The sequence below is a fragment of the Bacillus rossius genome, chromosome 16 (genome assembly GCF_032445375.1).
Source record: "Bacillus rossius redtenbacheri isolate Brsri chromosome 16, Brsri_v3, whole genome shotgun sequence".
In the NCBI taxonomy this organism is placed as follows: Eukaryota; Metazoa; Arthropoda; class Insecta; order Phasmatodea; family Bacillidae; genus Bacillus; species Bacillus rossius.
In genome coordinates this window covers 33,767,639-33,794,839 of record NC_086343.1, presented here as the reverse complement: position 1 = coordinate 33,794,839, position 27,201 = coordinate 33,767,639, and the positions used below count along the sequence as shown (strand labels likewise).

Genomic DNA, 27,201 nt, shown 5'->3' with positions numbered 1-27,201 from the left:
ATCCACAATGTTTTAAAGTATTTATAATATAGCTAACCTAACCTAATTGACCATTAGTTATCATGAGTTACAATGAACAAAAAAAAAAAAACGAAGATGCACGATCGGGAGTTTGGCTCTCTCGTTTCTGAAAAGAAGGCTTCCCGTGGCGGCACGCATTCTCCGCGAAATATTCTGATCGCTCGTTAGACCGCAATAAGCTATGCCTGCACCGGCGTTGTTTCCATGTGACTGTCGGCCATTCTGCGAGGGAAGACATCGCCCTATTCGGGGGTTGGCCCATTCAGGACGCATTTGCGTCCGCACTGGATGGCTGAGGTATCGATGTGCTGAGAGTTAGACACACACAGCCAACTCTGAAGCACAGACTGTGCTACAACACTGGTCTGGAAATATTTTCGCGAAAAGATAGGCCATGGCCCTATGAGACACAAATGGTGATACTAAAACAAACAAATTACGTTTACAAGCTGCCAATATATAGTTAAATATTCTTCATCTTCTTGGAATATCTGGGCTAATGAGTGAGCACAAAACCTGTCTATTATTTGAGTTCTATCTTCTTGTTCTTCACCATGGAGAATCAACGCGTGAGTTTTTACCAAAGCGCGGCTAGAGAAGGCCGTGTTTTCTCGCAGATGACAAGGAAGCGTGGGGGACGCACCACAACGCCGAAATACCACAACGCCGAACATACGATAACGCCGAAAACCATAACGCCGAATGCCAAATTGACTACAACGCCGACAGCTAGAAAACTGCTGTGTAACACAACGCCGAATTACCACAACGCCGAAATACATTAACGCCGAAAAATGTCATTGCAGGACTGCCACAAAGGTTAGGTTAGATAAGGTTAGCACACAAATTCATTCAGTTGTTTTTCATTTTGCTCCTGTGCCCCCCCCCTCTCCCCGCAGAACAATTTTCGGCGTTACTGTATTTCGGCGTTGTGGTACACAGCAGTTTTCTAGCTGTCGGCGTTGCGGTCAATTTGGCATTCGGCGTTATGGTATTTGGCGTTATTGTACGTTCGGCTTTGTGGTGTTTCGGCGTTGTGGTAACGACCCGGAAGCGTGCACAATTGGGGGGGGGGGGAGGGTCAAGTCGCAATCCTTGGCCATGATCTGACCCTTGATCCGTGAGTGTGAATACAGGCCCCCACCAAAAGTTCAAGACCGTTAGCAAATTTTATGTAACTTAATTAATTAATTATATTTGGTTCCAAATTTCCAGAACAAAAAGCTTTTTTACAGCAGTATCTTTATTACTACTATTTAATGGGTTTTGACGCCTAGTTAGAACAATTTTATAAACAGCAAAATAAAGTCGATGATAAATTTTTCTCTGGACTGCTATTATTTTACGTAACTTTCTTTAAAACAAATCACCGAATTCTTGTAAGAGATCATTAATTTTTGCTAGATACAAGGACGTCCAAAAACACAATAATGTACCCAAACACCATTACACAAAACAAATTGTTTAGTAAAGATTGCCTAGCACTGTAAATTTTGCATTGTTTAGCAAAAAATCACTAAAATTAGGAATAACTGTTTTGTTAATAATGTAATAATTGACAAATTTGACGAATTCGGCAAATTTTACAAAAAAGCAAAACGATGTCGATAAGAGATTTTTCTCTTAACTGCTATTCCTTTGCGTTAATTTACTTAGAAATTACGATTTTTAAAACAAATCACCAAGTTCTTGTCAAAGTTATTTATTTTTTACTAGATACAAAGTTAACCAAATTCACAAAAATTTACCAAAACAAAAAAATAAATATAAAAATTTTCTAGTAAAGATTTTCCATGACTCTAATGTTTTTGTTTAACAAATATAAACTAAAATTAAGAACAATTAATTTGTTATTAACAATATATAAACTGACAAAATTTAACACTAGGTCTCACATACCATTTTTTTCCTTTCGATTATACGTCCTTTTTACGTCATTTTATTATTTAAAAGGGTTATTTCTAAAATTTTTAATTCTATTCCTCGGGGCCTATTTTGTTTAGCAGAAATTTTTTAATTAAGTGTCACGCAAGTGACGATAATTACTGATGCTTGCGCGCCTTTTTACAACAACCATGATATTATATTATACAAGTTGAAAATATTTGTGGCAGAACAACAGATGGAAAGAAGGTATCAGGTTAAAATATTAATAAATGTAAAGACGAAAAAAAAAATCCTTAGAGTTATTGATAGAGACCGGAAAACTTCGCGAATTCATTTCGCGATAGCCTAAATTACAAATAGTTATATCTCAGTGCTGCCTCTGCTATTGGCTCACAACTCACCTGGACCTGGATGACTCTGGGCCAATGAGAAACACCCCACCAAAGCTTTATGGAATCACAGGCTGCTACGCTGGGACGTCTCACAAGACAGCAGCCAATGAGTGGGTGGCATTTGACAGAGTGTACGTAGAACTGTGGAGGTCATCCTGCAGGTCATTGAACCCGCGAATTTTTCCGGTCCCTAGTTATTGATATGAACATGTGATTTCTGCTGTAAACTGGTCGGGTGTCGAGTGCGGCAGTGGCGTGGAGAGTGAGCGTGGTGGTGGTGGTGGTTGCAGGCGGCGGACGTGTGCGTGGCGACGCAGGACTACGCCGGGGACGACCCCCGCGCCATGTCCCTGCGACGAGGCGACCTGGTGGAGGTGCTGCAGGCCACCGCCGGCTCCCCCAGGTGAGACCCCACACTCCCGCGCGCCCAGGTCCTCCCTCGCTCCCGGACCTGGTCCCAGCTTGTCTAGGTCAGCGGAGATAGGTTGATATTACTTTAGAATTTGGTTCAACTAGTCTAGGTCAATGAAGATAGGTTGACGTTATTATTGAAGTTGGTTTAACTTGTCTAGGTCAATGAAGATAGGTTGACATTACTTAAGTATTTGGTTCAGCTGGTCTAGGTCAATGAAGACAGGTTGACATTACTTCAGAATTTGGTTCAACTTGTCTAGGCCAATGAAGATAGGTGGACGTTATTATTGAATTTGGTTAAACTTGTCTAGGTCAATGAAGATAGGTTGACATTACTTTAGTATTTGGTTCAGCTGGTCTAGGTCAATGAAGACAGGTTGACATTACTTCAGAATTTGGTTCAACTTGTCTAGGCCAATGAAGATAGGTGGACGTTATTAATGAATTTGGTTAAACTTGTCTAGGTCAACGAAGATAGGTTGACATTACTTTAGTATTTGGTTCAGCTGGTCTAGGTCAATGAAGAAAGGTTGACATTACTTCAGAATTTGGTTCAACTTGTCTAGGCCAATGAAGATAGGTGGACGTTATTATTGAATTTGGTTAAACTTGTCTAGGTCAACGAAGATAGGTTGACATTATTTTAGAATTTGGTTCAACTTGTCTAGGTCAATGAAGATAGGTTGACATTACTTTAGAATTTGGTCAAATTTGTCGAGATTACAATTTTTTTGTCGGTAGGTCGTGATTAATTGAGTATTGTTAATCTAAATTTCCTCATCAACATGTTTTTTTTTTAGGTTGGATGGATTGATATTATTTTAGTATTCAGTTAGTCTTGTCTAGATCAAATTTTTTATATATCGATTGGTTTACGTTGCTTTGGAATATGGTAGAATTGTCGAGGTCAACATGTTTTGTGTGTCGATGGAACGACATAAATTTAGAATTTTTGTTTTTCCTGTCGATGTCAGCAGTTTTTTTTTTAATGTCGATGGTTCGACGTTACTTTAGAATTTGGTTTTGAGTTTTAGAGGGGGCGACATTACTTTAGAATTTCATTCAACTCGTCTAAGCCAATTTTGTTTTCAATGTCGAGAGGTCCACATTACTTTCGAATTTAGTTTGAATTGTCGAGGTCAAAAAACAGTTTCAGCGTTGATGAACTAAATTCTGTTTTTCTTAATTATATTTGTAAGTGTGAGTATATAAATGTTCCTCCGATGGCTGGATTCAGAGTGTGGATTGGGATTGTCGGCCGCCATCTTGGATTGTGACACCACAGCTGCCATCTCGAATGACCCTGAGTATTGATCTTGAATTTGGTCCCAGCGGCCATCCACGGAGACTACCAGCTGACTGACCCCTCTTCCCCTATACTTATACTGAGGAATATGTATTACGTTTACAAGTATGATATAATGAAGGCCATCTTGGATCCGTCATCTTGTTCCATGTTGGTTTCTTTTTTACTCGCAAGAGTGCAGTAGAGTCTTACCAGGCCGTCGTAGCAGCTGCCATCTTGTCGACTAACTGGGCCGCCATATTAAAAATGTGTAATATTAACCTATGAATTTGGAGACAATTCCAAAAATAATTAAATAATACCTATTATTATATGCATTTATAATTTATTCCTGTCCTTGGTTAGATTCTTGGTTTATACAAAAATAAGGTATTTTTGCTTAAAATTACTTATTTAATTAAATATGATGAAATGTCCTCAAAGAGGATAAAATTCCCCATCCCGGGTAAGCCGCTGATGTCATATTGTCCACCATATTTAATATCTGTTTTTATTAACCTAGAAATGTGCGTCGCTTGTTTTCAAGTAGAGGTTTTTCATATAAATCTTCCGTGACACTATGTTTTTCATATATATATATATATAATTGGCCAAAATAACGGTAACTTTTGACATGCAAACACCCAAATAGGTTTGAAAGCTTTCATTGTTCAGTATTTTTTTTCCTATGTTAGCTTTGAATCTATGTCTAGCTATTTTTGAGTCGCGATCCTGTAGCATACACTATTAGTCTGACAGCGTGTTAGGAGGATTTTAATTTTATTTTTCAACGTTAATTCAAAGGTTTTGTGGCCACAAACTTGTGACCCGGTCGACAAGTAGCCGTCCAAGTGTTTGTGTCTGTTCTAACAGAAGACCGCAAACCACCCGGCCGCCAGTGGAGTGGGACAGGAACGGCATAAGGAGTGGGAGAGAGAGGGGGAGAGTGAGAGAGACAAGGCGGCCCGCGCAGGAATAGAAGCGCCGGGACTATTTTCGGCCGCGCGGGACATCCGCGTGTGTACACACGTGGCGTGTGTTGGTTTACAAAGTGCAACTGTGTGTGAGCGCGCGCCCTGAACGCGGAAACGGACCGCCGTTGCTTCCAGGAGACCTCAATTTCCCGGCACCCCCCTCCCCCCCTCTTCTTCACCATTCGCGACGGCCATCTTGGATCGGTCGCGCTCGCCGAGGAACCCGAGATTTCACCTATCCCGGGTCAGACGACCGCACTCATTTCTGTACAGCCATAGTCGAGGCGAGTTTATGACATCATGCCGCAACGAAAAGTGTTGCAAAAGCTCAGAGCGTAACGTAAAACAAGAATGGAGGAGTAACAGGCGATTTGCCTAAAGGCGGTTTGCCTAAACATGAATTCGTTACGGCGATTTTCCTAAAGTCATTTCGCCTAAAGGCGTTTTTCCGAACGTCGAATTGCCTAACGGCTATTTGCCTAAAGGCAATTTGCCTAAAGGCGATTTGCCTAACGGCGTTTTGCCTAAAATGTTACTATGATGTCAAAACCTCGTTTTGCCTAACGGCATTTTGCCTAACGGTGAATTGCCTAACGGCGAATTGCGTAACGGCGTTTTGTCTAATGGCGAATTGCCTAACGGCGTTTTGTCTAACTAAGATTTGGCCAACGTCGTTTTGCCTAATGGTGATTTGCCTAACCTAACCTAACCTAACCAAACCTAACTTAACGGTGTTTTGCCTATCGGCATTTTGCCTATCAGCGGTTTGCCTAACGGCGATTTGCCTGACCGCTATATGCCTAACGGCGTTTTGCCTAACGCCGAATTGCCTAATGGCGTTTTTCCTAAAAGAGGAAAAAGCGTTTTGACTAACGGCGAATTGCCTAATGGCGATTAGCCTAACGGCGTTTTCCCTAACGGTGTTATGCCTAACGGCGTTTTGCCTTACGGCATTTTGCTTAACTCCTATTTGGCCAACGGCGTCTTACCTAACGGAGATTTTCCTAACGGCGTTTTGCCTAGCGGCGTTTTTCCTAAACGGCGTTTTGCCTAAAATTAGGCAAAAACGACACATGCCCGAATGGAGCGGTTGAACCACGGGTGTAGGATCTGTCGGGAGATCGCATGCGGTGACGTAGTTGAAGTCACTTTTTTAACATGGTCATCGACACCATGCGGAAATGTTGCTTGCTTGGCTTTGTAAGCTAGTAGGTATGAATTAGAAACTCGATCGTTAAAAAAAAGTCACTTTCACAAAAAAAAATCAGTGCGTTTACTTATGCACGCGCGTTAGAAGTTATACCTTTTGGCGTTATAAAAAACTAACTTAATTTTACATGCAAATAATTAATATAAATAAAATTATAAAATGACAGTTGTGATATTATTAATAAGTTGGCAAAGTATAAATGAAATGAAATTAATTTTTTTTAAATAATTACTCGGTATTCATTATTAATATAAACGCTTGTATGAAATAAATGAATAAATTTAGTAAAATAAACGAGATAAATTTTAATTCATAATAAAATTCAATACAATTTGTGAATATTTATTCTTATTTAATAATTTTAAATATTTTTAAAATTTAATTTAATAATTTATATGAATATAAATTATACATACGAGAACATAAACTTACTTATGTAAATACACTTTAAAAGTTTATAAACACACTTTCTATCCAATATGCGAAATAAAGAAATGTCTTTTATGATATTGATCAGTATTAAATATTAATCACTAACGTATATGATTAAAAAAAATAAACGCTATAATCTTTATTTGAATGTAGTTTTTTTTTTCATCAAGTCAATTTTTTGTTACATGCTGCGTGCGCATCATAAAAATTCACTCTCATCATTTTTCCTTAGTGCGCTTAAAGAAGCATAACTTCAATTTTTTTTTTAACTTTTTCCACAATGCAAACACAATTCAGCATACGTGTTTGGCGTCTAACCTGAAGAAACAAAGGGCTTCACATATCATGTAATAACGCAGACGTGGCCGCCTCCTGGGAGTTACTGCGTCGCTGTTCGGCGCCATGTTTGTTCCACTTGCTGCTCTATGACGTCATAGGGCTATTGGGCGTGGCGAGGCCTTGTGGCTACGGATACGTCAAATGCACGTTACGCACATTATTCTGAAGACTCCTAACTGAAGACTCTGAGTACTCGGGGTTATGTTAATTAAAAATAAAAATACAAATTATATAGGAATATATATAGGAATGTATGTCCTGGCATAGGCTCCAGGCGGTGGATTGTGATTGTCGGTCCGCAATCTTGGATTGTGACGTCACGGCGGCCATCTTGGATGACAGTGGCCTTGAACTTGACCTTGAATTTTACCTACAAAATTTTCCAAAATTTTCCAAATTTTACCCAAAATTCCTCAAAATTCGCCAAAATTTCCATTTTTTGGAAAAAAATTCCGCCAAAAAATCTCGAAAAATTCCACAATTCAAAAATTAGGAATTCGAAAAACCTCAACAGTCGTTTTGCCTTAGAAAGAACTCAAAATCTTAAAAGGGGCTTAAAAGTCCTAAGAGCTAATCGCTTTAAGCCGCCGAGGTCATGACCTTGAAAATTAAGATGCCATGGCAGCCATTTTGAATCATGACGTCACCGTTGCAATTTTCGTTACGACCGCCATCTTGAAAATCTTTATTTATTATCCATTTTTAATGAAAAAAAAATTAATTTATAAAAAATTCAATTAATAATATTAATGTACCAGCATTAACGACAAAGCTCCTCTAAAGAATGAAACACGTGTCATACTTTTATCTATCAAGTTACGTGTCCGGAAACACAGATGTCAGCAGCAGCGCTGCTCGTAGCGCCGTTAGGGAGACGCGGAACTACAAACAGAACGTGAAGTTTCACTATAAACGCGCGTGGTTGCCATGAACTCATTTTTTTTTGTGTATGTTAGGTTAGGTGTCTTAAATAAATGAAGTTCTCGGAAAAATATTTTTTCTTTTTTTTTTTCTTTCGGAATAGAATGTTTTACAGCTTCTCCAGGTGATCGTAACTAAAATAAAACACTTGTTCTTTTTATGTCAGTGACATTAAAAGTACTTTAAAATCTGAACATATCCATAAATTTATGCATAAATGTATTTTTTTATTAATTTTTTTTCCGTCTGCAGTGTTACGCTAGTGAGCGGCGAACTCGAGAAGGTTCCTGACTGAGGCGGGCTCAGTGAATCGCAGGCTTGCCGAGTTTACTCGAGGTCGCAGTCGGCGCTGACATCTGGCGGCGCGCGCGGGAGTTAACGTCTCTCGCGCGCGTGGGCGGAAGGGGGAAATTGTGCACGTGTCGTTAGGGAAGGACGGGTTGGTACTGAGTCTTGTAAACTTGCAGCTGCATCAAACCAGGGTGAGCTGTGTCGGGACACGGCAGCAAGTTTATTCAACACGAACACGTCCTGTAAGTGGGAAGTTTGAAACTAGACAGGACGACGTCCGCCATCTTACCCTTCTTACTCTCCCTCCGGACATGGTATCCAGGCCCCACCGAAGTTGGTAGTAGTACGGGGTGGTCCCTTGTTGAGAATGGATCCTCGCTGAGGTTTTCTTTGACGGCCCAGGACCACGTTTGAGGTCGGCTTCGTACTTGGCAGTGGTGCCCTCATCGCTTAGGGCAGACCTGGAGGAGGGCTCCCTGGCCCTGAGACAGGTCGCGGCAGGGAGATGCAAAATGGCTCCGGTGGTAACCTGGTGAGTTACCAGAGGTTGGGTAGGCCTCACCGGACCGCGGGTATTCTGGGTGTTTTGAGGGGTCCCAGAATGATGCGGGAGGCTGGTATGATGCCTCAACAGCACTGAGCTTAAGGACTTTGGGGCTCAGTCAACTGTTTGGTTAGCTGACTCCCGACTGCGTGTGCGGCGTGATCCGTTACCCACGCCCGTGGGAGCCCCGGGGCTCGAGTGACACGGCACCCAGGCGCCGGGTTAACAAAGAAAATCCCCGTTAATTATAAGTTATAAGTATCTCTAAAACAAAAGGACACGAACACCCCGGAGGGCTAACGCTATGATTGGTTAAGGATTATCCATTTCTTTCTTTCTTCTCCCTCCAGACTGGGAGGCACCTTCCTCAGTCGGACCTCCCGAGATTTACATGTCCGGATCGGAATTCAAATTTAAAGAAATAAAAAACAACTAAATAAATAACTCAATTACGGCAGACGGAAAACGGTGGTGTTCATCGATAAAGGCGGTGCTCATTCACGCCACTCCGCGCGGCGGGCCGCGGAATTATCAAGGCCGCTCAGCGATGGATAACAGCGCCGAGGAAGGACGATGTACAGGGAACGAAGGGGGGAGGGGGTAGCGACGACCCTTTTAATCCGACCAGGCACGCGTGGCATGCCTTACGGCAGTGGACCGCATGTGACATGTAGCGTGACGTCAGTGGCCGTGCGGGGCCGCCAGCCAGCTCCGAACCTGGCATCGCAGTCTGGTCTCTCACGTCCGAAACAGTATCATAACCTTCAATCCATTCTAAGATTCCATTGAAGACATGGAGAGAAACTAGTAAATAAAAGGTCTATTTTCAACACATGATTACGAGTATTATAAATATTAGAGTACCCTAAAAATTTCATATTCCTCTTATTTGTGAAGTTTCACGTCCAATGCATGTAGCGGCCATGCATCCGTGTTTTTTTTTCTTTCGAGTGGGTAGGTTTTCGCTCGTCAAGGTGATTATAACTCAAATGGAAGGCTTTTTAGATTAGGTTTGCATCATTAAAGATAGTTTAAAATCTTTAAAATGTATGAAATCTCGGAATACGGTATTTTTGTTGCGGCGTTAAAACAGGGTAGTTTATCTTCCGAAAACTTTGGTATTTTGTAGCTGTGGCATGGAAAGAGAGATGGGTGAGACGGGTTAAGGCCCTTGCGAAAAAAATATCGTGGTGCTTAAGGAAAAAATCAGAAAACATAAAAAAAAATTTTTATCTACAAACTATTTTGTTTTTTGTTTCAGTTTCATAAATCATATAATAGTATTAGATTCCTTGTCGTTTAACATTAAACACGATTTTAATTTTTAAAAATTGAAATAAATACCAAACTAAAATTTTGGTTTGAAAAAAAATAAAAGGCGAATATTTTATTCTTTACCTCTTTTTAAGAAAATGAAATTAAAAATATCTAGTTTTTTTTTGTATAGACGTATACAATAAGTGCCGCGTTAAAGTATGAGTTCAATGAACAACATATTAAAAAATACGGGCCCGTGATTCAGGTACGACGTACCATAAATTATCGGGCGTACGGGAAAAGTGTGTTCGGAAGGTGTTCGCTCCTCCTGCGTAAACGTATGTTCACACGCAGGTGACCCGGCTCGGATCAGCTGCCAGTGCGGACAGCACAGTCGGCGACCAGTGAGTGGCGGAACTGACACTGTCGTCGCTGCCCGGTCCGCCTGACTGTCTGTGCCTGTCTGTGCCTGTCTGTGCCTGTCTGTGCCTGTCTGTGCCTGTCTGTGGCGTCGAACCAGGGGCTCGCAAAGAGTCCCAGGCCGCGTGTTGCCGCCCATCACCTCTTGTCTTGTGTCTGTGTGTACGTTTTTGACGTGACAACGTCTAATAAATCAATGAACGCCGGCTGCACACACGAAAAAGTGTCCCGTTACGCACATTGTCCCGTTACGTGGTGTCCCATTACGCTCATTTACGCTTGCGCTGCATCTATCTCTCTTCCACTCGATTGGAACAACCATCGATTTGACTTTTTCGAGGCACATTAAACTTGAAACACTCCCATTCGTTTCCTACTTTTCCTATCATCGTCCTATCCTTAACAGAATAACACAGATTGGAACAAGTTAAATAGCAAACATGTATAAAAGTTATAGTTAAAATAATATCTTCGTTATAGTAATAAACATATTTGAATTAATGAGTGCAAATAAAAGTAAATTTATCAATTAAATTGTAGATTTAATTTCACTCCTTTTATCTATACAAAATAGTGATAATTCAATAAAAAATGATTCAATTTTATTCATAAAAGAATGCAATCATTTCATCAATGTTTTGTTATGACGTCGTCACGTTAAACTATCGTCCGTAAACCGACTTTACAGACAACCAATTTTTTGTTGTGTTCGGGTGTGAATGATTCCGGAGTCAGTGGTAGGGGGCGGCTGTGGTGGAGTCACGATGTCCGCTGAGCGCCCGGGTGTTGTGGCGGCTCACAGCGTCACGGCAGGCGGCAGGGGGATTGTTGCAGTTGGTTCCGTGACGTGACAGCGGGCCGAGTGTTTGCCTCGCGCTTCCCGCTGCGGGCCTGGTGTGGACCAGTGAGGGAGGGAGGGAGGGCGACAGCAGGAACGAGGTGACGACTCTCGCTTGTAAACACCCCCGCGGCTGTCGGTCACGCGCGCCTGCGGGGTCGGCGACCACAGCTTAACTTTCATTCACCCCGAGTCACACGCCAAAATAATCATCTTTCTTGCAGCTACGTTTTTTATTTGACGCGAACACGTCTTTAAAATCGCTTCCACAGTGGGAGGCAATTTAAAAAAAAATTGTTGTACGTAAAGTGGATAAGTTATTCTTGGTAAAGGCCAATGAGTTGGTGGTAACACCACTCATCCAGGCGAAAGCGACCAACAAAGGCCTGATCAGCCAAGCATGCACATCCATCGTGTGCTTGGTTGATAAGAGAAGCAAAGTAGTGCTCCTAGTACACCCTCACGGGTTCAGTTCTAGGAGGTGGAGGTGGTGAGGCCAGGCCGGGCTTTGCCCGAAATAACTTGTCAACAGTGGCCTGACGATCATGCTCCATATTCCTCTTGTATTATCCGTTTGGGTCTTCCAAAATCATTTGCAATCTCATGCGTCAGTCGTTTTCAACCGATCGAAATGAGCCGCTAAGAGACGACGTTTAAACACGTGGAACCCAGCCGTCTCCAAGCACGGAGTTGGGAACAGACAGGAGAGAACAGGCCGAGCTGCGGTTGAAGTCACTTGCTACCTGTTCGTCAGCACACAGAACATTTTCCCTGTGCTTTCCTTTGGAAACTACTTTTATGACAATTCAATCGGATCGGTATCACGTTTCTGTGTATTTAAGGCGTATACTCTAGGTTCAATCACCAGTCGTGTATCATGAGTTGAGTGTATCCGGCAATGAAAATGAGTATCCAGCAGCATCTGATTGCTACCAGCTATATGTTATTGAAATAAAATAATAATGATCGTTATTTGTAGCCGGAGATGATGGGCGAAAAGGGGAAATTCATGGATGTTCAATTTTATTACGTGGCATGAAATTGCATTCCAGTTAGTAGGCATTATAAGATAGCTTTTTAAATACATTTTTTAAATAGCTTTTTAATGCTACAAGAAATATATTGTAACTTTGCACAACACATGGCAATGGTTAATTTTGCATATACGATAATACGTTTATTTTTTAGATAATACTGAGTATTCATTACGATAATTGGCACGTAATTTTATGTTTTTAATCGATGTTTCATTCAAGCATAATTTATTTAAACCATGGGAAAGTTAACGGATTATTTAATCATTGGACTTTATTTCATATTATTATGCTTATTAATGTATGGAGATAATACTGGAAATCTATACAGGGAACGGTTTACAAAATATTTTAACTTTTTGGAGGTACTGGGACTACACGAAACACAAATGCCCGGGTAAGAATACGTACTAACACTATTTTATAGTGATACAGTTGTTTTCATATAAATGTACAAATTTAAAAATATCTGTAATTATACCTCTATATCTAGAGACCGGAAAAATTCGCGAATTCATTTCGCGATAGGTTAAAATACAAATCGTTATACCTCAGTGCTGCCTCTGCTATTGGCTCGCAACTCACCTTGATGGCTTTGGGCCAATGAGAAACACCCCACCAAAGCTTTAACGAATCATAGGCTTCTACGCTGGAACGTCTCACAAGACAGCAGCCAATCAGTGGGTGGCATTTAACCCAGTGTACGTAGAACTACGGAGTTCATCCTACAGGTCATTTAACCCGCGAATTTTTCCGGTCCCTATCTATATCTCTCTACGTATCGCTAGATTTCTATATATTGACATATGTATATCAAACACGCGCGTATTGGAATGCAACGCTATGTCGAAATTTCAAAGAAATCGGTCAAGAACTTTCGAAGTTTTAAGAAATTCAACGAAATCCATCACAGCAACAAAATTTGCGGTTGTTGTAGAACTTCGTTTGAACATAACCGTGACCTTTGGTGTTCCGTCTTAAATACCTTCAGCTCCAACTTCATGGACGTAAACCACTCTTGAAAAGCTCTGTAGGCCATAAATAGAGACCGGAAAAATTCGCGGAATCCTTTCGAGACAGGCTGCAATCCAAACACGTTTAGCTTAATGCTGCGTCAGTGATTGGACCGCAATTTACCTGAAGGACTCTGAGCCAATGGCAAACACTCAACAAAAGAAGTATCGAATCATAAGAATCGCAGGAAACAGGTGTCCCGAGTCGGTAGCCAATGACCAGATGATAATTACCCGAGTACCTACATAGAGAATCGTGAAGTCTATCCTAGTGGTCAGTGAAACCGCGGATTTTTTCAGTCCCTAGCCATAAGTAGGGGCATGCATATTTCGCGAAAAGATTCCGCAACTAGCTGACAGTCAACACACTGGAGCATTGTCTGTGTTTCGTGGTTGGGTGAGTTTATTTCAGTTCCACGTCGATTGTTACAACGCCAATCACAGTGCTTCAGTGCGGGAGCAAACGCGTCCCGAGCGGCTCCGTCAAACAAGGCAACTACTTCTCTAGTAGACGGCCGCCAATCACAAGGAAGAAACCACAGCTGCGGGTATACCATGTTGCAGTCTAATAGGCGTTCATATCTATTCACGATAAATGCCTGCCCCTAGCCATAAGTTGTGTAGTAGAAGTTTTCAACTTACTTTGACGTGATAAACCTGCAGCCGAAAGTCGGTCGAATTCTTGTTCACTGTGTTTTTTTATGTACTATTAATTCAATTAGATTTCGAAACTTTTACGTATTGAATAGGGGCATGCATATTTCGCGAAAAGGTTCCGAGACCAGCTGACAGTTAAAACACTTTAGCACCGTCACTGTTTCTTGATTGGGTGGGATTCTTTCAGGTGCATGTATACTTTTAGCACACCGATCACAGTGATTCAGTTTGGATTCAAACGCGTCCTGAGCGGCTCGGTCAAACAAGGCAACGACTTCTCTCGCAGACGGCCCGCCAATCACAAGGAAGAAACCATGGGGGCGGGTGTACCTTGTTGCAGTCTAGTAGGCGTGCAGATTTATTCGTGAAAAAACGCCTTCTGTGCTAGGAAAGATGAGGTGTGAGACTGCGAGGTTAAAGCTAGAGACAGGAAAAATTCGCGGATTCATTTAGTGATGGGCTAGAATTCAAACAACTTCTCCTCTGTGCAGTTTTTGCCATTCGTTATCAGTTTATGGGAAAGACTCTGAGCCAGTGAGAGACCCTCAACCAAGGAAGTATCAATCCGAGAGACTACCAAGTTGAGACGTCTCACGAATCTGCAACCTACGAACATATGACATTTCTCAAGAGTAGTCAGAGATGTTTAGAGTCAATCCTAAGAGTAAATGGAAACGCTAATGTTTGCGGTCGCTAGTTAAAGCTAAGGGTAACCTGGCGGGAGCATGTAAGAGGCCCGGGAAACAGAGAGAGAAGAGTGAACGCGGTCGGGCGCTGGACGGCCCCCAACAGCCACGAGTGACCACCGCTGGCGGCGACGCGTGCCCCCGGGCGAGACACCGTGAAATGACCGCCCGCCCGTGCCAAGCCGGACCGGGCTGCGACCTGGTGGCGCGCCTTTTTATGACGTGACAACGTCTAATAAATCGATCAACGCCGGCTGCACGCACGAAAAAGTGTCCCGTCAATCACGTTGTCCCGTTACGCTGTGTCCCGTTACGCCGCATCTATCTCTCTTCCACTCGATTGGAACAACCATCGATTTGACTTTTTCGAGGCACATTAAACTTGAAACACTCCCATTCGTTTCCTACTTTTCCTATCATCGTCCTATCCTTAACAGAATAACACAGATTGGAAGAAGTTAAATAGCAAACATGTATAAAAGTTATAGTTAAAATAATCTCTTCGTTAAAGTAATAAACACATTTGAATTAATGAATGCGAATAAAAGTAAATTTATCAATTAAATTGTAGATTGCATTTCACTCCTTCTTTGTATTCATACAAAATAGTGATACTTCAATAAAAATGATTCAATTTTATTCATAAAAGTATGCAATCATTTAATCAATGTTTTGTTATGACATTTTCACGTTAAACTATCGGTAATAAACCGACTTTACAGACAACCAATTTTTTTGTTGTTTTGTTTGACAGTCTTCCGCATCACGCGGATGTTGTGAGCACATGCTCAAGGCCGTTATTTTGCTTCTTTTATTCACACGTTATCTACATAAATAAATATGTAAATGTTCGTTCTGAAGACAGGGTTTAAGGAGTGGTTTCTGATGTGGTGTCGGCCGCAATCTCGGATTATGACGTTACGGCGGCCATATTGGATGATATTGACCATTATTTGTCAAAACTGACTCAAAATTGCCAAAAATTACCAAAAATTGCTTAAATCCGCCTAAATTTCTAGTTTGTAAAAAACATTCCGTCTAAAAGTCTTTAAAAAATCAGAAAAATTAAAATTTTTCCTCTACATTCAAAAATGTGGAAGTCGAATTACCTCAAAAAACTTTTGCCTAAGAAAAAACAACATGTCTTCACAGCGACTTAAATTCCCCATAGGCTGCCGAAGTCATAACCTCGACCATTAAGATGCCATACCCGTATTTTGAATTGTTGCGTCATCATTGCAATTTTCTTTACTGTCGCCATCTTGAAATTTCGTAATATTTTATGCTAGAAATTCTGGAAAAAATTAAATATAATAAAAGTTAATTTAATATAAAATTTATAAAATCATTCTGCCATTTTAGATTATGATGTCATTGCCGCCATCTTGAAAAACCAATATTATTTAATTAGAAATTCAGGAAGAATTAAAATGTAACTAAAGATTATTTAAAATAAATTTTAATTAAATTTAAATTTAAAAAACGCACTTATGTCATAGAGTCCTCGGTACGAACCTCGTAGGAACAAAAAATGGTGACAGATCCTTCCTCCATGGAAGCCACAGGCAGACTGACCTTCCATCATGTCCCGCCTCGTCAGTCTCACCTGATGACTGAGGGCAATTCGTGGATCTTTTGGTTTCAGCAGGCAAATTTTGATTTCGTCCAGACATTAGTTTCTCTGTTTTTATTTTACTTTTAGTAATTTTCCAGTAAATATAAAAGTGCATAATGTGAGTTAATTAACAGGAAACATATATACAACATGGATTTAAGATCACATGATTGAAAGGATGGGCCGGTCCTTAGTAGACAATTAACATTATTTAAATAAAGTTCGTCACAATAAACATCTTAAATGATCGTAGTAAGCTTCTTGATTTCTGATCTGGGAAACGTCGTGGTTGGATGCTACTCCGAAAAGGTTTTTTTAAAAACTGAAAGGCTGGCACTTTGAAGATTGTTGGATGAAGTGGGATGGCTGACGATACGTCAGAGGGCTTGGGTCATCTGCCCCGTGGAGACTGATCTGGTCCTTGGAAAAGTACCCTGGTCCGGTACTCGGTGCCTGGTTCGGTACTTGTACCCTGTCTGTGAACAGATCCAAACACATATGATTAGGACTGATGCGATGTTTTGCGGCTTTGGCACCATGAAACGAAAAACTGTGCAGATATCTGCCGGAAGTTGGAATATGGTAACAACTCCAATATTTAATTTTTTTTACGTCTAGCTAAAAAGACGCCCTGACATTTGACACGTCGATTTTGCAACAAAATTTAAGCAATGATATTTTTTCTGTTGACCTTGTAAGGGCATTACAACATTATCTCTCGGGAAGACACTTCTGCAGCAGAAATATAAGTTGTCTCGGAAGATCGCGCCTGCCCCTGGAATGGTACGCTACCGGCATCGCAACTCAGTACTGCTGTTTGCATTACGCTTGCGCCTGTATGCTCTTGTAGTTTTCTTTTTCTCCTTTCCTACGTATAGGTACAGAATAACCAATTGGTAACAGAAGCGACAAAGTGGGTTTACACCCGTACTCGCTCATTGTTTGTTTACTATTCGGTCGCCATCATTTCGGGGCGCGTTTAGCCAATGCTGGGATAGCAGTTTAGTCGGATTTGAATTAAGTTCTGTAGGTATTAGTTAGTGATTGCTAGTGAATTCTGGCAATTTAAATGATTTAATTATGTAGGCTTCACATTTGCGTACACTGATTAACATTATGCAAGGTTTTTTTTTGTTTTGTATTGACGTCTAATATATTTGTACAAACGTGTACACACAGAAGATCTGACAAGATGGACAAAATAAGCTAAACAAAATGGCATAATGATATGTTGTCCTCCCATTAAGAGCTAACATTTACAGACATGAAAGTTTCTTCAGTTAGTGTCAATAATAAAATGGTTAAGTAAACTTAAATGTTAAATTAATTGGTGTTATGAGATTCTACTTAGTTAACAAGCCAAAAAAGGTACGTAGCTATTTAGGCCTACATTAGAAATACCTAGATATGATGTGCATTTACACAGTTTATTATAAATATGTAAATACATGTTTTATACGTGTTAACTACATAACGTAGGGGCCAATTAAAAGCAACGACTTAAAGAAATTCACTCTCAACAATATTACATTAGGCCTACAGGAAAATAAATCACACGTATGTTAAGTGTGGCATTTGTAATATAAGCGGCATATTAAATTATAGACAAAAATCACTCTAAATTTTGATTGCTGTAGTCTTAGGTGCATTGTGGCAAAAACAAATAAAGGCATCGAGACACGTTGCATGGCAGTAAGCACAGAGTTACACAAATATCACGCATTCTTTCCAGCAAACGAGATGACGGACAAGAAGACGCCTACTGGCTTTCAATCATTATTTAATAACATGTCGACGAGTTACACCAAAAATCATGCATTCTTTCTTAAATAAATTTGTTCGGTACTTACTGCACAATTCCCTGAATCACGGAACACAAGGCTAGAATGCGCACGAACTAGGTTATTTATTCCAATACAAAGAATAATGTTGATTGGAATCACGCATGGATACTCTAAATACTATGAATTAAAACATATTTGTGAAATTACGACGAATTATTGTATTTACTACCACACAAATTGTTCATTAAATCATAAGCCCCTTACTTTCAATGGGAAAACATCGTTTATTTACATTCGTGTACGCCCCGAGAGCATCAGATTGCTGGTACGCACTAACCAAGGATAAATCCACATTTTGTCGCTTCTGTTACCAATTGTTTATTCTGTGGTATAGGCATAAATCAACTAAATATTTACCCATTCATTCAGTTACACAGGAAATCTATCGAGAAGAGTGTAAGATATTAAAATTTTGATTTCAAACGCAGACACACTTCTCGAAGTCTAAAACGCTTTTGAAAACAAAACTTGTCTATTTGAAATTCCATTCCCACATGACCGTGTATTATTCATATTTTAGTACATAAATGTGGAAAGTTTGTTATTGTTTGGATGTTTGAATATTTGTTATTCAATTACGATCCTATTACTGAACCGTTTTAAACAATATTGCAACGGCAGAACCTTAAGTGAATTAAGACTTAGAATATCGTTACTTAATTCCACCCCTCTAGGAGTAAAAATTGAGTAAGTTTGTTTAAATATTAAAAAGATATTACAAGGTAAGATATCGGGTATGAATTTTCAACATATAATATGTAAAGCCTTTCTCTATGTCCTTTGTCTATGTCCGCCGAGCTAAACATGTGGTGCCTTGGAGTAGTTATGTTGTTACAAAAAACAAGAAATGTGGCTCTAACAAGTGCGAAACATTACAATTATTGTTAAATTAGTGTGACTATCAAAATGGGAATACATTAATAATATCCTTACTTAAATCTTTATATCAGTGGCCTATGGTTATTCTTCAAATAAACAATATTATTTGTATAGCCGATATTTTTCAATAATAGTTAAAAAAAAATAATAATTTGATAACTCTTTTCTTACTTCCGATACTAACTTGCTAATGTAAAAGTTTGAAAGTTCACGTGTTTAAATATTTGCGTAAACTTATTCCTACTACTAAAGAGATTAGGATTAAATTTTAAACAAAGGTAGCAGCTGGGCAGCAGTGGCCATTGAACAGCTGGGCAAAGTTTCACTTGGTCTCCGCAGGTCGTAAATTGAGAGATGGTTTTTTCCCTTACGTTCTAATTGTAATGGAAGGTTTTTTTTGTTAGGGAAACCTCTAAGTGTGTCTCAGGCTGAAGCCTGAACGCCTAATCATGCACAGTTAATCCATGCAGGAAGGGTGGCATGCCTAATGTGTTAGTAACGGTTTCTTCAACCTTGTAGCGATTGGTATCGTGACTGACTTCCCTAAGCTCTAACTCTAGACTGTAACCAGTTTAGTTGGGACCAGGTATAACCTGAAGACACGTGGAAAACCCTGGGCCAATTCATGCGGGATGCAAAGTCATGCATTAGGCAAGATGGTCGGTTTCAGGGAAAAAAAGGATGATCCAGGAATAAAAGATTTGGTCGGGTGAAGATGATTCTAAATAGAGAAAAAAAAAATCTGTACACATACAAACTATTCCTTTGGAAAACAGTTGCCAAAAAATAGTTCGTAATACTGCGACAAAGATTATGTAACTTTGCACAACACATTGCTGTGGTTATAGCCTATTTGCATATATTAATTTTTTCGTATTAATACAGAGTAATTCTTAACGAAAGTTGGCGCATAATATTATATTTTATTTAATGTTTTATTTCAGCAGATTTTTTTTTTAATTTTATAAAAGATAATCGAATATTCAACAATTTAAAATTATTTTGTTGCATAATTTCATTTTGTGCGCAATTAATACTTGAAAACTATTCAGTGAACGGTGTACAAATAACTTATTAAACTATTGGAGGCACTGGGACGATAAATGCCCGGAGAAGAATCCGAACCCACTATGTTTTAGTTATACAGTTGTTTTCACGTAAATGCAATAAATTTTCAAATTTTCAAATTTCACAAGGATATTTATGTTCCATCTACAAAAAAAAAAATACAGCGCACAAGGGGCGGGTACTTAAACATCGCTCTATGCATTGTTTTGGGGCAGTAGTGGAATTTTTTTTTAGTAGGGAGGGTGTGAGGACATGGTGGTATCCCAACCCGGTTGCCAGCCTGCCTGACAAGTGAAGTGTTTTTTTTAACCTAACTAAAACTAAGTGTGTTGGGGAGGGTTCCGGGCTAGGGAGGCAGACTAGGTGTGTCTCAGGCCGAAGCCTATACGCTCTAGTCATGCAGGTTTTTAAACATGCAGGAGAGGTAGCATGCATCATGTGCTAGGAGAGAGATTGCACAGCCTCGGCAGCGATTGGTGCCATGACTAACTCCCCTCACTGACTATACTAGACTAAAACTAGATAAGTTGAACCCAGGTAAAACCTGCATAGACACAGGGAATACCCTGGGCTCTGACATGCGGGATGCAAAAGTTTCATGCATTAACTTCAAGCAGGTTGGTTACGGGAAACAGAAGGATGGATCTGAAAGAATAGTTGGACAGAGTATAAAAGAGTCTATCGTGCGGGGGGGGGGGGGGGGGTGGGGCTTAGACATTGCTGTCCCCATTGGTTTGGGATGGCACTGGTTGTTTCGTGGGCGACTTTTCGTCGTTTCCCGCCAGGCTGCCAGCCGGCCAGCCTGACAAGTGAGGGATCATAATGAATTGCTTATATATAGTCCGGCGAGGGCTGCCAGCTGTTCCAGGAAGCGCCCGACGGGTGTATGTCAGCCCCTTCCCCGGGTGTTGGTGAAGGGGGGAGGAGGGTGTGACGAGGCCTCCGACAGCACCAGGATGTTTGCGGACGGCCAGGGCATCAGGCCCATGAGGGGGGGGGGGGACAGGCCCACTCACCTGCCAGCCCGGCCCCGTGTATTTGGAGCTCCAAAACACCGCTCCCGCCCACCTCTGTGTGGGGGGGGGGGGGGGAGAACTTACTATTTTTTCCACAGACCCCAGGTCAGACACCCGGATGATTCACGTTCGTACGTCTTCGATTTTATTATAAATTTTTTTGACGTGACAACGTCTAATAAATCTATGAACGTCGGCTGCATGTACGAAAAAGTGTCCCGTTACGCACTTTGTCCCGTTACGCTGTGTTCCGTTACACTCATTTTACGCTTGCGCCGCATCTATCTCTCTTCCACTCGATTGGAACAACCATCGATTTGTCTTTTTCGAAGCACATTAAACTTGAAACACTCCCATTCGTTTCCTACTTTTCCTATCATCGTCCTATCCTTAACAGAATAACACAGATTGGAAGAAGTTAAATAGCAAACATGTATAAAAGTTATAGTTAAAATAATCTTTTCGTTAAAGTAATAAAGATATTTGAATTAATGAGTGCAAATAAAAGTAAATTTATCAATTAAATTGTAGATTTCATTTCACTTATTCTTTGTATCCATACAAAATAGTAATAATTCAATAAAAATGATTAAATTTTATTCATAAATGTATGCAATCGTTTCATCAGTGTTTTATTATGACGTTGTCACGTTAAACTATCGTCCGTAAACCGACTTTACAGACAACCAATTTTTCCTAAACAAAATTCGTCCGATTCTTAAAAGTGTAAATAAAGATGGATGGTAACTCTAAACATGTTCAAATAAACACAAGAGTGGAAAATTTTATTTCAATGACTTATAAGTGCATAAAAAACATGATTTTATTCACGACGGACTAGAGTAGTGTTGTAAAATCACTCGGCGGTTGACGAACGAACGGATGATATGATGACGGACAAATGGAAACAGGCATACGTAATATAAAATTGTTGAAAAAAAATCGGTGTGTAATTTATTTTTTTCTTGAGGGTACATTTTCGCACATCTAGGTGATGGTATCATACATAAACATATATATATATATATATATATACATATACATATACATATATACACATATATATATATATATATATATATATATATATATATATATATATAGTTTTTTTAAGATTCGGACTTCGAAGTTCTATGAGCGAGCTGCGAACTTAGAATAAGTTCAGGGACTGATCGGGGTTCGGTGAATAGTAGGCTTTCTACTTGTGGAGACACTCCACATCCTTCTCTTTCCCTTTTTTGTTTTCCCTTCGCTGTGCTGGTTGGCGGGGAAACCCCTATCATCCAGTCCTTCCCGGCCATGCTGCTCATCTGTCACAGGTTGGTGGTGGGTACGGGAGGAAGAGGGGGTAGAAGACTTGGACAGCGTCTTCAGCAGGTCTTGCACAACGTGTTTCTAACGAGGCCGCAGTTCCGTTCCCTTGTAATGAGGATGCTCTCTCTGTCGCTTTGACAAATTGACGTGGCGGAGCCAGAAATAATGGTGCGCTCCGAATGTTCCACGGTCAGTTGCCTCTGTTGCGAAAGCTTCAGGACCCAGGTGTGTGCTCGAGTGGGGAACATAGAAGGTGCGCAGGGGATACACCGTGACTTAGAAACACACAGCTTAGAACAGGCATAACTTAAGAATTATCGAAAAAAAAATGGTTTGTCTGTAAAGTCAGTTTACGGACGATAGTTTAACGTAACAACGTCATAAAAAGCATTTATGAAATGATTGCATACTTTTATGAATAAAATTGAAATAATTTTTATTGAATTATCACTATGTTTTATGGATACAAAGAAGGAGTGAAATGAAATCTACAATTTAATTCATAAATTTACTTTTATTTGCACTCATTAATTCAGATATGTTTATTACTTTAAAGAAGAGATTATTTTAACAATAACTTTTATACATGTTTGCTATTTAACTTCTTCCAATCTGTGTTATTCTGTTAGGATAGGGCGATGATAGGAAAAGTAGGAAACGAATGGGAGTGTTTCAAGTTGAATGTGCCTCGAAAAAGTCAAATCGATGGTTGTTCCAATCGAGTGGAAGAGATTAAGATGCGGCGCAAGCGTAAAATGAGCGTAATGGGACACAGCGTAACGGGACAAATGGCGTAACGGGACTATGTGCGTAACGGGGCACTTTTTCGTGCGTGCAGCCGGATATCATCGATTTATTAGACGTTGTCACGTCAAGAAACCACATAAATTATAACTATCATTACTTAGGAACACGAAAGTTTGAAACAAATACATTTCGTAACTTAGAAAATCGCATCATAAAGCTACCATAACTTAGAAACACACAACTAAGAACTTATATAACATAGAAACACACTACGCTGAACCACACAACTTAGACAAATCATAACTCAGAAACGCGCAACTTAGAATTATCGTAACTTATAAACACACACACATTAGAACTGCCATAACATAGAACCACGTAACGAAGATCAGACATAACTTAGAAAATTTTATCTTGTGTGTTTCTAAGTTATGATTGCATCCCGAATAAAACATCAGCACATTTTTGTAGGAAAATGAGGGGAAATTAAGGCATTAACGAGTGAAAATATTTCAATTCGTCACGTGAAAAACTGAAGATGCAAAGTCGTTTTCGCCACGTAAAACATAACGAATTTTTCTTTCTTTTTGCCAACATAACTGTTAAAATAAGGTGTACTGACGTACGCAGTTGAATCATTGATGATTTTATAAAGCATCACATGAGTATCGATGCAGCAGGTGTCCTCTATTTTGGTAAATATTATAAATCTCTGAATTACGTCACAGTAAAATTTTAATGGATTAATTATTTCAGGAGCTTGTGTACATTTGTAAATAAACGCACGAACAATTATGACTAAGGCAATCACAACATAGAGACAGCGTATCTGTGAATCCCATTAATTAGAATTGTCATAACTTTGAAACATACAACACCGGACCACACACCTTATAAACATCATAACTTATAACTATAATTATGTACAAACACGTTATATCGAGCTGTCGTAGCCAAGATAAAAGTAGAATTGAAACGCGTATACATTAGCTTTGCGTTGATGATTGGTGTTGTGTTTATCTAGGCGTAACTGTGTTCAGAGGGAATATAACTGTGGAAATGTTGGCGACACTGACCGGAAGGATACTGTTACTAGGCGCCATTGTGATTGCTCAGTTATTTTTTTGTTCGTGTTGTGTGCTGGTCGTGTGGTTGATTTCGAGAACAACCAATGGTTATGCCGTGCATACAGTTCGTGTTCTGGACCTTGTAAGGGGTGCGAAAGACGTGGATTTGGACAGTTCCGAGCAATTTCATTGCGCAATTGTTTCGCGTGGTCCTCGTGTGGTAAGTAGTGGCAAGAACAAGGAACTGGGCCACGTGATTGTAAACAATTGGATTACAGTGGTCTTCACATGTTCCAAGCCAGTTATAATCAAGGAGAAGGAGTGGTTTCAGAATCACGCGTGACCCGTAGAGGTTGTGTCCCAGTTATTGACCAACTAGCTGCCCGACCCGGCTTCGCACGGCTATACTAATGGAAAAAAATTAAGCCACATCTCCCATTTACAGTAATGGTAAATAAAAAAAATTCAGTGAAAATTTATTACAATGCTGTATAATGTACCGGAGAAAAAATTAATAGCACCGATGGTTTCCCGACTCGTGCACGCAACGTACAACTGATGTACCCGTACTTCGCTACGGCAGTCTACAGGAAGATCACTCTTGCGCCGCTCATTATACATGCCCCTCCTTGTGGGTACGCCACTGCCGTGCGATGCCCGTTGCCATGGAGACGCAGAAGGCATGAAAAATGCAAAATCCTGTTCTCATGCAGACAAAGTACCCACAGTTGCCTGGTTTTAACCACCCATGGGATCTAATTTTTGGAAAATGTCATCCTGCGTAACATAAGGAACATTACTGTGAAGTTTCAAGTCTGTAAAATATATACTTGAAAAAAAGGGCAATAAAAAACAAATTAAACACAGAGTGAGGGGAAAAAACAATAGTTTATGTTTGCGATTTAAAGTGATAAAAAGTATTTAAATACTAATTGAACTCTTATGAGGGTACTGATTGCTTCGTTGTTAATATCCCACGGGTGTTTTTTACTTGTATGGGAAAATTAAGAATGATAAGGCATCTAGTGCGTGGCAACAATGTTAATAGGCAATAGGAAATAAACTTCTAGCTCCTGCGGCATTGTCAACACACACTTCTTGCGTGTACTGCATGTTGTATCTAACCCCCTCCAACGCATTTGATTCTAAATTGGATTTTTCGTAAGGATACCTAATTTTATTGATAATATAATATAGCCCATAGCCTTCCTCGATAAATGTACTATCCAACACTGAAAGAATTTTTCAAATCGGACTAGTGGTTCCTGAGATTAGCGCGTTCAAACAAACAAACAAACAAACAAACTCTTTAGCTTTATAATATTAGTATAGATAAGTACTGCAAAAAGTCTTACTTTTGAAGGAAAAAAATTGGTTGTCTGTAAAGTCGGTTTACGGACGATTGTTTAACGTGACAACGTCATAACAAAACATTTATGAAATGATTGCATACTTTTATGAATAAAATTGAATCATTTTTATTGAATTATCACTATTTTGTATTGATACAAAGAAGGAGTGAAATTAATTCTACAATTTAATTAATAAATTTACTTTTATTTGCACTCATTAATTCAAATATGTTTATTACTTTAACGAGGAGATTATTTTAACTATTACTTTTATTCATGTTTGCTATTTAACTTCTTCCAATCTGTGTTATTCTGTTAAGGATAGGGCGATGATAGGAAAAGTAGGAAACGAATGGGAGTGTTTCAAGTTTAATGAGCCTCGAAAAAGTCAAATCGATGGTTGTTCCAATCGAGTGGAAGAGAAATATATCCGGCGCAAGCGTACAATGAGCGTAACGGGACACAGCGTAACGGTACATTGTGCGTAACGGGACACTTTTTCGTGCGTGCAGCCGGCGTTCATCGATTTATTAGACGTTGTCACGTCAAAAAGGGAAGTTGAGCCTAGCCTGAAGTGAAATGAATCAATCATTGCTTGTATCATGGCTCTCATCAGGGATGGCTCCGTTGTTCGAGCAGGCAGAACGCGGATAAGCAGAGAAAGCACGTGCTGGAGGCAGGGGAGTGTCACGTGCTCAGCCGTGCGTGCACGCGGGCACGAGCCGCGCACGTGCCGGATGTTCGTGCCTCGTGGACGGGAAGCACTGAGGTTCACAGGACCCCGATCACCGGTCCCGAACTCATCCGAAGTTGGTCGTTCGCTCGTGCAAATTCGCGATCGGTAAAAAAATTATCATTCAAAATTCATACATTTTCACAATTTTTAGATTGTTTTGAAAGTCGCTGAACTGACCTAACCAAATTTTCATTTCAGTTACGATCACCTGAACGAGCAAAAACCTTTCCTCCCAGAAAAAATAAAGTTAAGAAAGAATATTTCTCGAGTGTTTTGATATTTGAACAAAGATTCGACGCACAGTTAGCTATCTGTGGTACCCTTGCAAAGTTTCCTGATACACTCCGCTACGTATATGTACATCTTTATTCCTATAAATAATAACACACACACAGTATAATCACCATATAGGGGTAAGCAATATATATATATATATATATATATATATATTTGCCTTGCTAATTATAGGTTTTAATCAAAATAATAAAGTACATTAAACGATTAAAGAATATTTAAATATATGCAGCAGGCTAAACATAAAGCCATTAATAAACTAAAACCCTCACATCACAGGCTTACTATTGCGGGCCTTGTCGTCTTGAGTTACGTCTTTAAAATAATTTTAGTGGTTATTTATAAAACAAATGAGTTTTTACAGGACGTAGAGCATTATATTATTTAATTAAATGCATGGTTTCATCTAATTATATATATATATATATATATATATATATACAATTGTAAAGATGTAACTAAGCAAAAATCTAAACGACCAAACTTTTGGAGTTTAATAGGATGTGTTAATTCAGTATTTATACTATCCAGTATCTTACTTACCGCTTGATTATATTCTGAGATTTTATTTTTTATTTGACATCACTTACCCCCAATTTACCAACTAAGTGGTCGAATTTCGAAGGGGAAAAAATGTATCAGAAACATTTGTGC

At 39.7% G+C, this 27,201-nt stretch overlaps 1 protein-coding gene across 6 annotated transcripts in view; it reads left to right on the top strand.

The window, feature by feature from the left end:
* LOC134539976 (obscurin) overlaps window positions 1-27,201 on the top strand; it is a 570,520-nt gene that overhangs the window by 129,864 nt on the left and 413,455 nt on the right. For all 6 annotated transcript variants that reach the window (XM_063382379.1, XM_063382380.1, XM_063382377.1 and 3 more), the window contains one exon: window positions 2,591-2,703. In XM_063382379.1, coding sequence (XP_063238449.1) covers window positions 2,591-2,703 — 113 coding nt within the window. The remainder of the gene's footprint in view (window positions 1-2,590; window positions 2,704-27,201) is intronic.